Genomic DNA, 15,717 nt, shown 5'->3' with positions numbered 1-15,717 from the left:
TCCCCAGGCGAATCAGACATGATGTGCTGCTTTTGTGGTTGGAAACTGTGGTGGTGTGATGCAGCTGCTTGCTGAGACACAGGGCATCTCTCAGGAATGTGGGAGGTGTGATGGTGGGGCCACGCTGAGGCTCCAGCGGAGCTTCCCCTTGGTCTCAAAGCAGGTTAGTCTGCCATATGAACAGCTCTGCTTTGAACACAACATGTGTTCCTTGGCACGTTGGCAGCTGAACGTATCATATGGTTTCTTAAACTCAGAGCTGGAGCAGCAATAATGTGGATGCATGTGTTTTACCAGAAATGCAAGCGGTATTTCCTGATACTGCTGACAAGAGATGAATGGAATGGAAATAGAGGAGTTGAGTCTGCATAGTTATTCACATCTTAAAATGTTGTGACCATAACTAAGTACTTGCAACCCTCAAGTGTTCCCTTTAGATATTTAGGGCCCAATGATTATAATGTTTTACAACAGTGGCAGGTTTACAGCGGTAAAAATAAAACAATGTCTCTACCTCCCCCTCATTATCTCTTGGATTGTTCTTGAAAGTTCTTCCTTGGGCTGTATTCCTCTTTCTTTTGCTGAAGTAACCAGATACTGAATTTACTTTTATTTCTGGACTAGAAGGCATCTCTGAAGTTACAGTTCACAGACCTGCGAACCCTACAAAAATGGCCCTGTCTCTTCCATTTTCCTGGCTTTAGCGCTTGATGAGACCTGTGAAACACTTAAACTTATTAAAATGGAAGGAACACTATTTTTTTTTTTTTCCACTGTGGATTTTTTCTGGCATTGGGAAGAGAAACTGAAAGAACTTTTAGTGGCAGCAAGCTGTTATGTTGTATCACCATGTCTTGTGCAACCACCCTCGGAGAAGTGGATTAAAAATTTTCAGTGCTGGAACAAACTGTATTTGTGGTTAGATGAAACGCAACAGGCACAGGAGGATTCTAGCAATTATGCGTAGTACCTTCCGACAAGAAGAATCTTTGCTTGTTGTGATTGAAATCTATGTTCCTGATTCAGAAGCCAAAACGTCAGGGGTCATTTGAGTGCTACTGTGCAGAAACTGGGATAATGCAATTCCAAATATCTTTAGATATTATAAATGTCTAGTAATTTGAATGCTAGTATTCTTCAGATCTCTTCCGCCCCAGTAGTTCTGTTTAACTGAAAACAAAAATATTGCCTAATTTTGCCCTTTCATTGTTTAAGGTAAACTTAGCAAATTCAATAAATCACACTGAAGTAGCTTTTTACATCCCTCCCAAAATTGTTGGAAAAGTAGCTTTATACTTCTGACCCTTAAAGGAAACAGATACACAGTCTTTGTCCTGCTATCACCATCTTTTTGAAGCTGAGAAATGATGTAACAGACTAGAGCCACTTCAAGATTCCATGATAGGAAAGATGAATTCGGGGGAAGGGCGGATTTCATTTTCCCGGTACCATATAATAATACTGGTTTTCATGTTTCCCTTCTAGGATTTGCATGTTGGGCAACAGGACTTTGTCAAGAGAACATTTTGACGTTTGTGCCAAAACTATAGTTAAGGATAACATTACTGTGGCCTCTAAGCTGTGGGAGCTCTTCTGCCACAGTACAAACTTAACCACTGAGAACTGTGATGAATATTTCCTAATGAACAATGTCTCTGAGATAGCAGGAATTCCAGGAGCTGCTAGTGGCATTTTAAAAGGTATGATAGAGTATTTTTTTTTCCCCTTAAAGAGGAGCCATGCTGAGCAGTTGAAATGGGTTGAACTGTTCCCTGCTGGTTAAGAAAGAGGGACTGAAGAAATGTAATTACAGTGAAAAAAATTATCTTCAATAAAGAAAACCTAGTCTTTTAATCTTTAAAAAGAGTAGATGGCCCTTTTCTCCTGATACAGTACTTTTTTGATGTAAAATTGATTAAATTTGCCTTGTATGTCTCTTAATTTCAGCAGAAAGTTAGCTATAATTGTGCACTATACTAACACAAGTGAGTTGTTAAAATTTTTCAGAACTCTGTGTAGCTATGACTCCATTTTAGACAGGTTAAAATTACGTCCTGAAAGATAGGAGTACTTTATAAAAATAGTGTACCTCCTTCTTTGCCCACTGCTGAATATCATTGAAAAGTGTTCATTATTGAAATGAACTCCAGAGAACAGTTGCTTTGTGCAGGTGCTGAGTGCCTAAAGTTCCCATTTTCACAGGAACCCGTAGTCGAGTTTCTAAAATGGACTCAGCATTTATTAGTGAAATCTCGAATGCCAGCCATATAATTCTGTAATCCTTCCACTGCCTAAAGAACAAATCAGTTCATATCTAGAAAGCTGGTCAACATTGCTGCTTTGGATTCTCTGAGTTACTATGTGTGGGTATGGTGGTTCATTAAAAACATGCAGTGTATTTCTTGGGGTGAAAATAGATATGAAGTTAAGAGAATGTTACATTTAGTAATATCAAAGGATAAAAAGTGGTTAGACTTCTGTAGGCTATTCATACATATTTATTGGTTTTGTTACAGATTCCCTTGAAAGCATGCGACATACATTTTCTTTCATGTAACTTGTATATGTCTTGATTGGTGTTGATCACTGAATTGCATGAATTGCATTTGTAATCTTCAGTTGTAGACCCATTATAATGAGAACAGGTTTGAACTGAAATATGTTTTTCTCTTTTGTGGTGTGATAATAACATGAAAGACAACTTATGGAGCAACTATTTGGAGAAAGGAGAGATACTGGAGAAAGCACACCACCCATCTGTTGATGTAGCGGGGCAGAAGAACAACCTCCATCTATATGTGCTTTCAGATATAGCCACTTCATTCATGGTGCTGGTTGGCATCTTCTTCCCTTCAGTGACCGGTGAGAATCCTGGGACGAGAGGGCATCTTGGGTCTCTGAGCTGTCTTCTCTCCCTTGGTCTTACGTCCAAAATGTATTTTCAGGTATCATGGCTGGTTCAAACAGATCAGGGGACCTCAAAGATGCACAAAAATCCATTCCTGTTGGAACAATACTTGCTATTGTCACCACATCACTAGTCTGTATCCTTTTAAAATTAGTAGTCCTAGCACACCCTAAGTGGCTCAGATGAATGATTGTGGAACTGCTTTCAGGTGACTAAATTATCTGTCCAAGTATGATTGGTCAGTAGAAAAAAACCCAAGCCAGTCCTTGAGCTGAAAGCATCAGAATTATTATCCTGTTGATTTCCATCTCTCTTTTTGTGTTGGGTATTTTGTTTTATTCTTTTGTGTTTCCGTTGCTTTCCTTTGCTGTGCTAGTTTTTCAGGCTGGTGGAATACAGCTATATTTTTTTTTTTTTAGGATGCAGTGGACCATTAAGATGGGGGAAGGCGAGAGATCATAAATTTCAGTTCCTTAACAACAACAACAATAAAAGCACCTTTTTGTTTGAGTGACATTAAGGAGTATATGCTTTCTTGAACACTTTAGGGCAAGATAAACTGGAGTTAGAAATTAAACTAGATGTTCCCCAAGTGTGTTTTTCTGGGGGAAAAGTTCACATATAGAGTCAGCTTCTCACTGGTACCAATTAATTTACGTATTTATTTTGAAGTCAGTGAAACAAGATCATCTTACATCAGCTTACAGGACTGTATTTTTTTTTTTCCCTTGATTTTTAACACATTTGTCTGATTTAATGCTATTCTGTGATTCTTAGACACGTTCCCAGCTGGCGTGCGTGGAAGTGTTACAAACGCTGTGCTGAGTAGGGAGTTCCAGATAGCTGTGAGTGACTTGTCATTTCCCGCCTGTTTCCACTGAGATGGGAGCACTTCATTTGCAGAATATGAGGATGTTCCTCATACCAGATTTCGAGGTGCTGAGCGTGTGCTCAGAGGAACAGCCTTTGTCCCAGCTGAAGTTGCTGGGTTTTGTATGTGGTTAAACTCTCCAGGGCTTAGGACAACCGGAGCTTTGCTTAGGAAAGACTATCTTAATCTCTTCTCTCCGGCTAGAGAAGAGGTGAAGCCAAGGTCTTTCAACTTCATCTAGCTGTTGGTGTCCTAAACTACCGTTTATCAACATAGGAGATTTAAAACAAAACCAAAAACAAACCAAAAAAACCAAACAAAAAAACAAAAAAGAAGGCAAAAGGCAATTAATATAAGCAAGGACTTCAAAACCACTTTGTAAGAACTTTCTGAATAAATTCCACCCAAAGAGCAGTTGGCTGAGATGGTGACTCTCCTGGAAGTTCTGCTGTTTTGAACCTGTTTTTTGCCAAACCTTGCCGAGCTGTAAATCAGGATCCCAGCTCGCTTGTCCCAGCTTCGCAGTAGCACAGCCTTTTCCAGGTGTTACTTTGGGAACTGACCCTGTACCAAGAAGTCTGGGTTTCCTGTGAATGTATTAAATATTAAAAGAGGTCACAGATGTAACCCTCAGCTCTAGTGCTAAAGTATTTGCAGTTCAAAACTGATTTCCTGGTGGGGAACTTTATACATAGATGTTAAAACGCCACCCAGTGGAAGGCTTGCACCATAATTTTTAGGAGTGATCAATGTTTCCCCTTTTATTACTCTTTTTGTATTTTACAGTTGCATGTCAGGGGTAGAGGGTAGAGTTTAGGATTTAACCAGTCATGTAAACTTAAATCACAAGATCAGAAACTTTACTGGAATGCCAGATCAAAAAAAAATGAAGTATTTTATACTCCCCAATGCAGAAGTAGTACAGTTTAATAAAAAAGCCAATATTCAAAGACTTATTGGTGATGTGAATGCCATCAGAGACCACAAAATGAGAAAGTGCCAGGTAATGGTTTGCTATATGTCCAAAATATCTTCAGACAAAGAGAAGGAGGGAGAAAAAGAGTATATTTTAATATCAGATTCTGTTCTATAGTAGCAGATTAAATTAAGGTTAACTTCAAAGGAAATAATTTTATAGGTAATCTCCTTTATCATAACATTTAAAACATCTTTTTTAAAAGTAGAAACTTTAGAACAGTAACTTTGTCACTTTAATATTAGAAGGTATATATGAGTAGTGAGACATTCATGTACTCACCAGCTGTTCCAGGTACTTACAGAGATGCCGCAGTGCAGATGCCATGGGATGGAGGCACATACTCAACTTTCCACAGTACTTTCTATGGTTGTTTTTATTTGCCGTGTCTAAATAAATCCTACTTCCTTAGCACACTCTCTACTCAAGACTTCAGTTGCGTATTATTATTTGGAGCCTGCATAGAAGGTGTAGTCCTGAGAGATAAGTAAGTTTTCCTGCTCTTCTTTCCTTTTCTTTTTTTGCAGGGAAGGTGTGTTCTTTCCCATCTTGCTCTTGAGCTGATCCCCCCTCCCCCCCCCTTTTTTTTCTTTTTTTTTTTTTTTTTGCTTTTACTTCTGGGTGCCTCTTAAACCATATTTGAATGAAAATTGTAAACAATGTTTTGAGAATCTTCTTGTATTTGGTTTGATATTTTCTTGCACGGCTCCTCAGATTTTCCATTCTGTGTCTTAATCCCACCACCCACCCTGCCCCAAACCTCTTTTGTCTTATGTTGACGTACCCTTTTCAGTTTCCAGGGGTACTCGTTCAAAGATCAGATCCCTGACGGTAAACTACAGATGTCTACTTTTTCTTTCTCTTCCCTGGAGAAGCAAGATAGAAACCAATAAAAATTCTTTGTTGGTTTTTGTTTTCTTCTTTTCTTCTCCAGTTGAACCTTAATTTGTTTCCTAATTCATTGTCATCTTTGTTAATTACTGAGGTTGGCAAAATTACTCTTTGCAAACTGTTTTGTGGCTTCATTGCTATCTGAAGTGCTACTACTGATTTTTGTAAAAGTACTGCTGACATCAATAGTGTGTGCCAAGTGGCTGAAATGATTGCAGCCTGCGGTATGTTATTAAATAGCTTGCAAAGTTGCTGTAATCTTTCTTGCACTTGCTGACCACGGTCCCCTAAGGCAAAGACCAATATAATGTACATTCCCTGACCTATGCCAAAGAAAAATCCTAAAAGACAGTCACGTAGCACACATCTATATGTGTATAAATTGGATTGCTCACAGTGGCGTTTGTAGGAAGAAGTATTTCCTCGTAGTATTTGTGATTATTTTCTTGCACAGAAACCCAATCAGACATCCATAACTGGACGAAGTTTGGTATTTGGTGATCTCTGCCCTTGGATTATTAGTTACCAAACATTTCTCTCTGTAAACCCAGTAACAGTGTTCCCAGCAGTACAGTCTGAGTGCTTTTTCTGAAAACCTCCCTCATGCTGATGGTCTCTTTCCAGTGGGCAAACAGTGAAGTGAATATAATTGTCTGGAAAGAAAACCCAACCCAACAAACCAAACCAACCAACAAACAAAAAACCCAAAGTCTTCTGTAGGGATGTCTGATACTGGATTGTGTTGGGTGTTTTAAACGTCAAACTTAGTTTTGTGTTAAGAACTACATCTTTCTAGGTGAAAATAGAAAATAATGTCGAACTAATAACATAAAGAATTTTATAATATATAATCAAAAGAAAGTTTTCAAATTGTTGAAATCAGGCTGCAGGTGCTTCTTATTTGTGTATTAAAAGTAACTCAAATTGTTTATTACTTCCTGTATTTCCTAATCAAGAAAATAGATAATATTTAATATTTAAATGACATCTTAAAACAGGCTGAGAAAACCAAGCGTGAGTGTCAAAATACTGCTTTGAATATGAATGTCTCCCTGTTCCTCTCTGCAGGTACGGCGACGCAGTGAACAAGAACTTAGTGGTGGGCACCCTTTCGTGGCCCTCGCCATGGGTCATTGTGATAGGATCCTTCTTCTCTACCTGCGGAGCGGGTTTACAGAGCCTTACCGGAGCCCCCCGGCTGCTGCAAGCCATAGCAAAGGACAACATCATTCCTTTCCTATGGGTTCGTACAAGTTAAAAAAAAAAAAAAAAAAAAAAAAAGGCATTCTGTACATAGTAACTGACCAGCTGTTTGACTTATTTGACTTTATGCTCTTGGAAATCAGGTTTATTTTCCCTAGTTTGCCCAGCATTGAAGTGAAGGTCAATATTTTTATTTTAGTGCTTTATTTTCTTTTGTTAAAAATACTTCTATATTTTTAAAGCAGTTTGAATAGACGTATATGGTAATTTTATGGAGAAGTCTAACATCTAATTCAGAGAAGCACAGAAAGCCATTAGAATGATTTGAGTCCTTGCTCTAGAGAAAAAAGTATGTAGGAAATTTACTATTGCTTTTAAAAGTGTAAGTCCTTTTTTAATATTTTTTATATAACCTTATGAAATACTTGCAAGATATGCTTAGTGTTTTTATTTCTTCAGATTTTTGGTCATGGAAAAGCAAATGGTGAACCGACATGGGCTCTTCTATTAACAGCACTAATTGCTGAGCTGGGAATCCTTATTGCTTCACTTGACATGGTGGCTCCAATTCTCTCAATGTAAGAAACCGGGTGGTTGCTATTTGGGGGGGTAGCAGAGAAAAGAGTGATACTCTTTTGAGTTTTGCTCATTTGATTGTCTTTCAGAACTATGTCTTATATCAGTAATGCAGATTACTGAAGGCTGAGTTCCACTTCTGTTATTTCTATGAATTCAGGCTCTACGTAAAAATCTTGAGTATTTTGCGCATAAACATGTTTTTAGTATATTGTTGTTTTGTTTGGGAAAATGTTATTGTTATCACAGAACAAAGTGTTGATATTGTGGATAGATCTAACGATGCAATTCAAAAATGTTCTAACTACTTTATACTGATCGTTCAGGCTCATAAAAATCAGAGGGATAGGCACACATGACAGGGCAGCCGTATTAAGACTTGTGCTGGTTTGAGATAGAACAGAACCAATTTTCTTTTCAGTAATTTTACTGTTCTCTTCTACCTCAAACCAGGACGTGACTGTGAATTAATGTAAATTCATGTGATTATAATATGTGCCAGAATCTAAAAGGTGTGTGCTAAAAGGTTTTGCGCTTTTTTTTGCTTCTGCAGGTTTTTCTTGATGTGTTACCTCTTTGTTAATCTAGCATGTGCAGTACAAACGCTTCTTAGAACTCCAAACTGGCGGCCCCGATTTAAATACTATCACTGGTAAGCAAAAGCCAACATGTTCATGGCCTTGTCTGTAATCTACAGTGTGGGTTTTGGAAGAACCCTCTCCGTGAGAGTTGTGGGCATCTTTTATTTCTCTAGAGCTGATGCTCTAGGTAAGAGTACGTCGATGTAATATTCATAGCGGACCAGACCCTGATATTTAATAGTATGAGAGTTTTGTTCCAGCATCAGGTTACTAAAGCTGTTGAAGACTGGGGAGATTCATTGGGAGCTTTACTTTCACTGCCAGTTCAGGATAGACAAGCCAAAGGAAAAAGAGCAAGAGAATAATTGACTTGGTTTTAAGCTTTTCTGCCCCACTACTCACTAATATCTTTGCTTTTTGTTTCAGGGCCCTCTCGTTTTTAGGCATGAGTATTTGCCTTGCACTGATGTTCATTTCATCTTGGTATTACGCTTTGGTAGCTATGCTTATTGCAGGCATGATTTACAAGTACATTGAATACCAAGGGTAAGTATAGACTGGATAGACAAGGGTAGGGAGGAGATTGCGTCTATCTTTTATGAATTATCTCTAGCCTTCAGGTTTGAAGAAGGAACTGACTTAGAGGGCTTCTTTTCATACTGTTACTGTGTCAGTGCTAAACAAAGGCCGTGGAGCGCTTTGTTGTTCAGCCTGTAAAGGTGTTTGGTGAAACTTGAGAGTCACAGGAAGCAGAAACCCTGGTTGGGATCCATCCTTCTGCTGTCTGTCACGAATAATCACTTCAGGCCCACAGCACGTGAAGGCAGCCACCTTATTCCAGTTTCTCTGGTGCAGAGGGCTGTCTCGGACAGTCCTGGGAAAGCTGAATCTGCAGGTTAGCTTGCCTGAGGTTGTTAATGTCTGATGGAGTCAGGCTCTACTGTTGCTATGTATCTTAATTTTAACAAATCGGGTATTGAAATGCCTGATATTTGTTTATGCTTGGGAAGCATTCTCTGTAGTGGAGTGCTGATTACAAATTAAAAACAGAATGATGGTGATGTGGTTTACATTTGACTGAAACATTTGCATTTCTCTCATGATACATATCACATACGTACATGTACTAATGATAAATATACATGTGAAGCACGCTATGTATCACATTATTAAACTTAGATAATGATTTCTTTATGGCATGACTGTAACTATGCAATTAAATGCTCATGAAACCATGTGTTGGCTAAACTGTGTGTTCTTCACAGTGCAGAGAAGGAATGGGGTGATGGTATCCGAGGTCTTTCACTCAGCGCAGCAAGATACGCCTTACTCAGACTGGAGGAGGGCCCTCCACACACAAAGAACTGGAGGTACGAGTTTTACGCTAATAAAATGCACTGTCATGATTTTCTGCTTGCACTTAAGGAATTAAACTGGACTCCAAACAAGATGCTTTTGGCCTGTGTGAGTGAATTTCAATGCCCAGAATATTAAAAAAAGAAAAGAAGTGTTGAGTGCGCAGTAAGGTGCGCTGTCGCTGCCCAAGCCCCACTGTGTGGCCTGTGTATGCGCAGACCTTTTGTATCCTTTGGATCTTTAATTAACCTCTGAATTGGTGAATTCAGAAGTGGAACTTGGAAAAACTGTGGAGATCTCCTAGTACAGAGGTCCAGAGGCCCATGGTGGTTTGCGCTGGAGGCACAAAGGAGTCACTGCTATCATTCTAGGATTAAAAACCGCAACAGTGGCCAACATTTCTCCCTCTGGCTTTTGTGTGTTGAAGACAGATTAAGTGGGAAAGAGCCTTCCTGTCGGTTATGCATTGCACAACTCGGGCTCTGAACAAGAGAACTAGGAATCCACCAAAGAACAGACTTTTCTAAATCTTTTTATGCTTGTTCAACCATAGCTTAAGAGAGAAAATAACTTAATTGATGTGTAGCAATACCTTAAGGGACAGAAAGCAGGTGGGATCTGTGTTTACGTGAAAATATTCATGTTTCCCAACTGTTTGGCACAAGTATAAATAAAACAGTAATGTCTAAGTATGTGAACAGGTTTCACGACTGTCAAAACAATGCAGCAGCAGAATTCCCTTGATGTTTCAAATCTGCTTTGAATCAAGAGAAATAAAATCTTAATTAAAACCCTTCTAATGGGTGAGATACAGAAAGAGATAATATTAAACCACAATTAAAGTGATGAGAGAGGCAGCTTTTAGAAGTGTTTTTGTTAAAGCATTAGTAAAAAATGCATTCTCTGTTTTGTTTTGTTTTGTTTTTTTCTTTAGACCTCAGTTGCTGGTGCTTCTGAAACTTGATGAAGATTTGCATGTCAAATACCCCAGGCTGTTAACATTTGCATCCCAGCTGAAAGCTGGCAAAGGTTTGACTATCATAGGATCAGTGATCCAAGGGAATTTCTTGGAAACTTATGGAGAAGCCCAGGCTGCTGAACAGGTCAGTGTCTTAAACAAATTCCTAAAGTAAAAAGGGGTGAGTGGGCAGATAACTTAAAAGTTTCATAATCGTATGCGGAAAACGAGCGTATCAGTAAGGCTTCTGTGAAAGACAGAGCTACAGCTGTTCAGTAAAGGGCTTGCAAACAGGTCTCAGCTGCCAGTTGTGGCTTTGGGAATATAATAAGATCAATGCTTGCAATGTGTGTAAACAGCCTTACTGCATAAAACTGTCTTTGTTTACAAGAAATAATTACTTTGGAAGTTTATGTAGGCTAATTAATGGAGGGAAGAGGACTATTTAGTTTTCTGAACATACCAAGAAACATTTCAGTAACTATCAGTTATTACAAACTTAGCAAATGTGCTGTGTCTCTTTCAGTGTGGTGATAAATTTACTACAAAAAGCATTGAAGGATGGTCCTGAAAATTTATTAATAAATCATTTCATCTTCCCCACTGTGTAAACATGACATCGTAGCCCTGTTTACATCTGTATAGTACCAGCACGTCACTGTTCTCTTCCCGAGAGGCTTTTTATACAGGAAAACTGTTATAAAGGCAAAACTTATTCATAGGCGTATGTGTTGACCAAGTTTGTTTAGTTTATAACCAAATAAAGGGTATGGTATTCTTGATAGGTGTGGGGGGGGTTTGGTGCTTACATTTGTAAATTGAATATAATAACACAGCATGTTGCATAGAAATCTCAAGCTGGAAATTCAAATGAAGTTAATTAACCTTGGGTTTAAAAAGGTGAGTGTTTTAGGATCAGAAAATGGAAAATAAGATAGTAACAGTGATAATCACCACTATGATAGCAGATAACTACTACTATGAATAAGAGACTATAGCACAAAGAAAAACCCCTTATCTTAATCTGTTAGAAATAACTGTGTTTGGAAGAGAACTATGCGTGTTTTAAAGAAGTATTATACACAGTTAGTGGGTATTTTCTCTTCTGTTCTATTAAGGAAAGTGGATGAGCAGAACTTTGCTTTGAAATGGGTTTTACCTGTGGACGTGTGAACCAGGAGTTAACATTTTAATCACATGATAGAGAAATACTAAGAGTTCCTGTTGGTTGTGAGGTTTTTCCTTGTCTGTCTTGCAGACAATTAAGAATATGATGGACATTGAGAAGGTGAAAGGATTTTGTCAAGTAGTTGTAGCCAATAAAGTTCGCGAAGGAATTGCCCACTTGATCCAGTCCTGTGGACTAGGTGGCATGAAACATAATACTGTGGTTTTGGGATGGCCCTATGGCTGGAGACAAAGTGAAGACCCAAGGTCATGGAAGACGTTTATAGGTGAGCTTTACTGGTTCTGTGTGATCAAACATTGTGAACAGGGATGTTTATTGCACACATGGTACACACAGGGGATTTTAATAGAAACCTTGTGCAATTGGTTTGGGTTTTAGCCTGTTTTTTCAATTATTGATTGTGAAGTAGATAGTTTCTGACAAAACGGCTCTATGTTTGAAATACCACTTCTTGTAGATAAAAGACCTATGAAAGATCTCCAAAGATTAATCTAGCAGCCAAAATTAATCTGTCTAATGACCGGTTGAAAAATTGGAGGCTTGAGAGATACTGTTTTTATGGCAAACTAGAATTTGTTTCCTGGATAGTCTCTGTCTTTTCACTGGTCCTAACTATCCCTGTCTCCTTACTGCTGGAGCTAACACTCTCCTTGCCCATACCCCTCTCCTTCCCCTGTGGTCCAGTTACCTAACACAGTCAAATTAGAGCAGAGCAGATGCCTTCTCCTCATACTTAGTTTTGAAGATTGCTGCTTTTATTCCAAAGATGAAATAGGGCTTGTGTTCCTGTAAGTCTGCTCTATCCTCGCTTTGTCATTTGGTCCGACCTGTCTATGCAAGCCTTGCTGTACGTGCTTTATGTAAGCCATGACTTTTATGTATGGTTTGCTGACTTTCACTCAGTGAGTAACTTTTTTTTTTAATTTCTTTTTTTTTGTTGTGGGGTTTTTGGGGCTTTTTTTTTTTTTAGACCATAGCTTACTCTTGCAGAATTGGAAGTAACTGTCTGTTCTTCCCCTCTTGGGCAGGTACTGTTCGCTGCACAACTGCAGCCCATCTGGCTCTCCTGGTTCCCAAAAATGTGTCTTTCTACCCCAGCAACCATGAGCGTTACAATGAAGGCAACATTGATGTGTGGTGGATTGTGCATGATGGAGGCATGCTGATGTTGCTTCCTTTTCTTCTCAAACAGCACAAAGTAAGGAGCTAGCCAAAAAATGACTGTCACACCACTTCTTCTGTGTGCGTTAGTTTAAAGAAACGAGGTTCTGTAGTGGAGTTTGTATTGATGAATGAGGATGGATAAGTTTCTGTTTTGTAGAGCAAAATATTATTCATTCAAGTATTGACAGTTTGTGTTCCCTCACCAGGTTTGGAGAAAATGCAAAATGAGAATTTTTACTGTAGCTCAGATGGATGATAACAGCATCCAGATGAAGAAGGACTTGGCTACTTTCCTCTATCAACTCCGAATAGAGGCAGAGGTAGAAGTGGTAGAAATGGTAAGGGATTTGAGCCTGTTTTTCACTTCATGGTGTAAATGGTGGTATTTGGTTATGACTTGATTACAAGCATGATTTTTTTTTTTTTTTCTTATTTCTGCAGCACAATAGTGATATCTCAGCATATACTTATGAGAGAACTCTTATGATGGAGCAGAGATCTCAGATGCTGAGGCAAATGAGGCTGACAAAAACAGAGAGGGAAAGGGAGGTACGTCATTTGTGGTTGATTTGCTATGGGTTGCTGAGGTGGATGACACAAAGTGCTTTCCTAGTAGTGTTTTATATAGCTGCTGCTTAAATTTAACTCCTGTGTTCCAAAGATATAAGGAAATACTTCAGTGTAGCTTTTTTTGTTTCCCAAAATGGCATGTAGCCATTGAATAGCCTGGATGTACTTCCAAAACCATGATAGAAATTACTTGTTTTGGGGGAAAACGATGGCAGTATATACGCTGTAGAAACGATTTGTGTGTTCCCCTTTGCGATGTAAGTGATACTGGATGTAAGTCTCAACCAGTTCTTGACCTTGTTTTTGCTTTAAATGGGATGTCGCGGGTTCGTCTCAATTTATAGTATATCCTGTTTTCCTACTAAAGATTTCATTCCGTTCGGACTGTTAGGACGCATAGCTGTGAAAGGTGTAGATGATCTAATTTTCCTGCATGTGTTTGTCCAATGTTTTTCTGTTGTCAATTTTGAGTCAGACTTGTGCATTGTTTCAGACCATGTCGTGATGTGAGCTAGACTGTCTTTTTTTCTTGTGTGGATACAGGCCTCTGTTAGTCCAAATTCTGCATGGCTTACACCCATCAAAACTGTTTAAAGTCAGTTTGGTGTGTAAGATTATTGGCTAGGGCAGATGCCTGGTATCAGAGCTGTCCTAAATGCTAAATCGACTGTACAAAAGAAATACAATGGAACAAAAAGTTTTCCATTGTTTAAACAGAACCAGGGAATGTAAAATAAAGTCTCTGAGATCACCTTGTCATTCATGTGCCCTCTAGGCTCAGCTGGTGAAGGACAGACATTCAGTAGCACGTCTGGAGAGCCTCTACTCAGATGAAGAAGATGAGGGAGACCCAGTTCCTGAGAACATCCAGATGACCTGGACAAAAGAGAAATGTGACGCTGAGAAGCGGAACCGAGGCAGTGCTGTGGGAAGCTTTAGAGATCTCATCAGCATTAAGCCGTGAGTCTTGTCAGAGTCAACAGCTTGCACCTCCTGGAACGCTAAATGTGTTGTGCTTTTATTATCTTTTGTCTCCTAATCCTTGGTTTAGACTTGCGCAATAAACCTTGAGACCTGACTACTGAAAAGACAGCAGTTAGCCTCCTGAGAAATCTCTGACCAATTAAATGTGGCACACCGCCCTCGGCATTTTACCTGGTATAGTCAAATCCTAAACTAGAGCTGTTAAACCCTATTATAACTTTCTTCCTGTCTCCCAAATACCTCAGCAAAACACACAATTAAAAACCAGACTGATAATTTCACTGATCTAAGCAGAATTTAAGAAAAGACTGATAATTTCACTGTCTAATGTGTAGTGCGGTTGTTTAACGCAGCAAGGAAGAAGCTGTGGAGATGGTGAAGAATGACTGTGAATAGACGGTGTGTGTGATAAACCCTCGAAGACAGAGTTGCTGTTGAAGGAGCACTGACATGGAACAACAGCCGTAGTGTTACCACGTGTGTGCCCCTTGAACAGCTAGAAGTAAAAAAGCTGTATTTGTGGCTTTGTATACAAATGTGTGAATCTCCTGTGACCTCTTTGATGTACTACATCTCACACGAAGCGTTCACTCAGCTTTGTGTACTTGGCAAAGTTCCAGGTTTTTCTTCCTAATAAATCAGTGAGAATTCAAATCTAGTTTAGGATGAATCATACAGAGTTTATATACTGTAGAAATTCTGCTGAATTTGGTATTAACTACCTGTACTTTTTCCTCTTCCATGCTTTCAGAGAGTGGGAAAACTTGTAAGTTTGTTGTTTAACTTAGAAGTATCTTAAGATGGTTGAGAGGGAAGACTTCCTTTTCTCAACTAAAAGCAGGAAAACTATACATAATTATGGAAGAAAAGAAAAGGAGTTAAGAGTTGAGCAGTCTTAGCAGTGTTTTTAAAGGGAGTAGGATTAGCCACTTAAGCTAAGTATCATTATAAATAGCACGTAACAAACTACAAGAGTTGTCCTTACAAGAACTAAGTCAAGATCGAAAACAATTACAGGTCTGAACCTATTTTCTTAAGCAGAGTATGACACAAGAAGTGGGAAACATTACTCATTTAGAGAAGCTCTCGTTCCACAGCACTGCTATGATGTTATTTCTGGCAGTTTCTGGACACTGAACAAACCTTTTCTTATAGCCTACACCGTCAAATCCCTGGGGAGGTGCCAGTTTTAAATGTCACTTTAGAGAATACCAAACCTTTAGTTTTCAATTACTTTTCCAAAACTATACATAGTTAATAACAGTATATTGTTGCTGGTGCTGGTTTCTTCCTCACTTCCTGTAAACATAACCTGGCCTCTCTGTTGTCCCTGGCTTTCTGAAGCTGACGTGGTGAAGACAGAGGATGTCCCTGCTCTAAACTAAATAAGAACATGAAGTAACAGAGAGGTAGTTCAAAGGGGGTAAACTGTGCTGTTAGTATAATCAACATTATTCTTACCATTGCATCTTCTATTTTCTGTTGATATA

The 15,717-nt window shown here is 38.9% G+C and overlaps 1 protein-coding gene across 1 annotated transcript in view; it reads left to right on the top strand.

Annotated features, from left to right (window-relative positions):
* Positions 1–15,717, top strand: part of SLC12A4 (solute carrier family 12 (potassium/chloride transporter), member 4) — a 34,140-nt gene that overhangs the window by 14,780 nt on the left and 3,643 nt on the right. Inside the window, exons 8-22 of the mRNA XM_009886376.1 lie at positions 1,486–1,700; positions 2,698–2,862; positions 2,946–3,044; positions 5,185–5,242; positions 6,715–6,889; positions 7,309–7,427; positions 7,979–8,077; positions 8,433–8,552; positions 9,272–9,376; positions 10,297–10,465; positions 11,579–11,774; positions 12,538–12,707; positions 12,880–13,011; positions 13,115–13,222; positions 14,019–14,203. Of these exons, the coding sequence (XP_009884678.1) occupies positions 1,486–1,700; positions 2,698–2,862; positions 2,946–3,044; positions 5,185–5,242; positions 6,715–6,889; positions 7,309–7,427; positions 7,979–8,077; positions 8,433–8,552; positions 9,272–9,376; positions 10,297–10,465; positions 11,579–11,774; positions 12,538–12,707; positions 12,880–13,011; positions 13,115–13,222; positions 14,019–14,203 (2,115 nt within the window). The remainder of the gene's footprint in view (positions 1–1,485; positions 1,701–2,697; positions 2,863–2,945; positions 3,045–5,184; positions 5,243–6,714; positions 6,890–7,308; positions 7,428–7,978; positions 8,078–8,432; positions 8,553–9,271; positions 9,377–10,296; positions 10,466–11,578; positions 11,775–12,537; positions 12,708–12,879; positions 13,012–13,114; positions 13,223–14,018; positions 14,204–15,717) is intronic.

Source organism: Charadrius vociferus, unplaced genomic scaffold (assembly GCF_000708025.1).
Source record: "Charadrius vociferus isolate BGI_N301 unplaced genomic scaffold, ASM70802v2 scaffold400, whole genome shotgun sequence".
NCBI lineage: Eukaryota > Metazoa > Chordata > Aves > Charadriiformes > Charadriidae > Charadrius > Charadrius vociferus.
The sequence above is the reverse complement of the archived record's forward strand: the minus strand, read 5'-3'. Positions and strand labels throughout refer to the sequence as shown.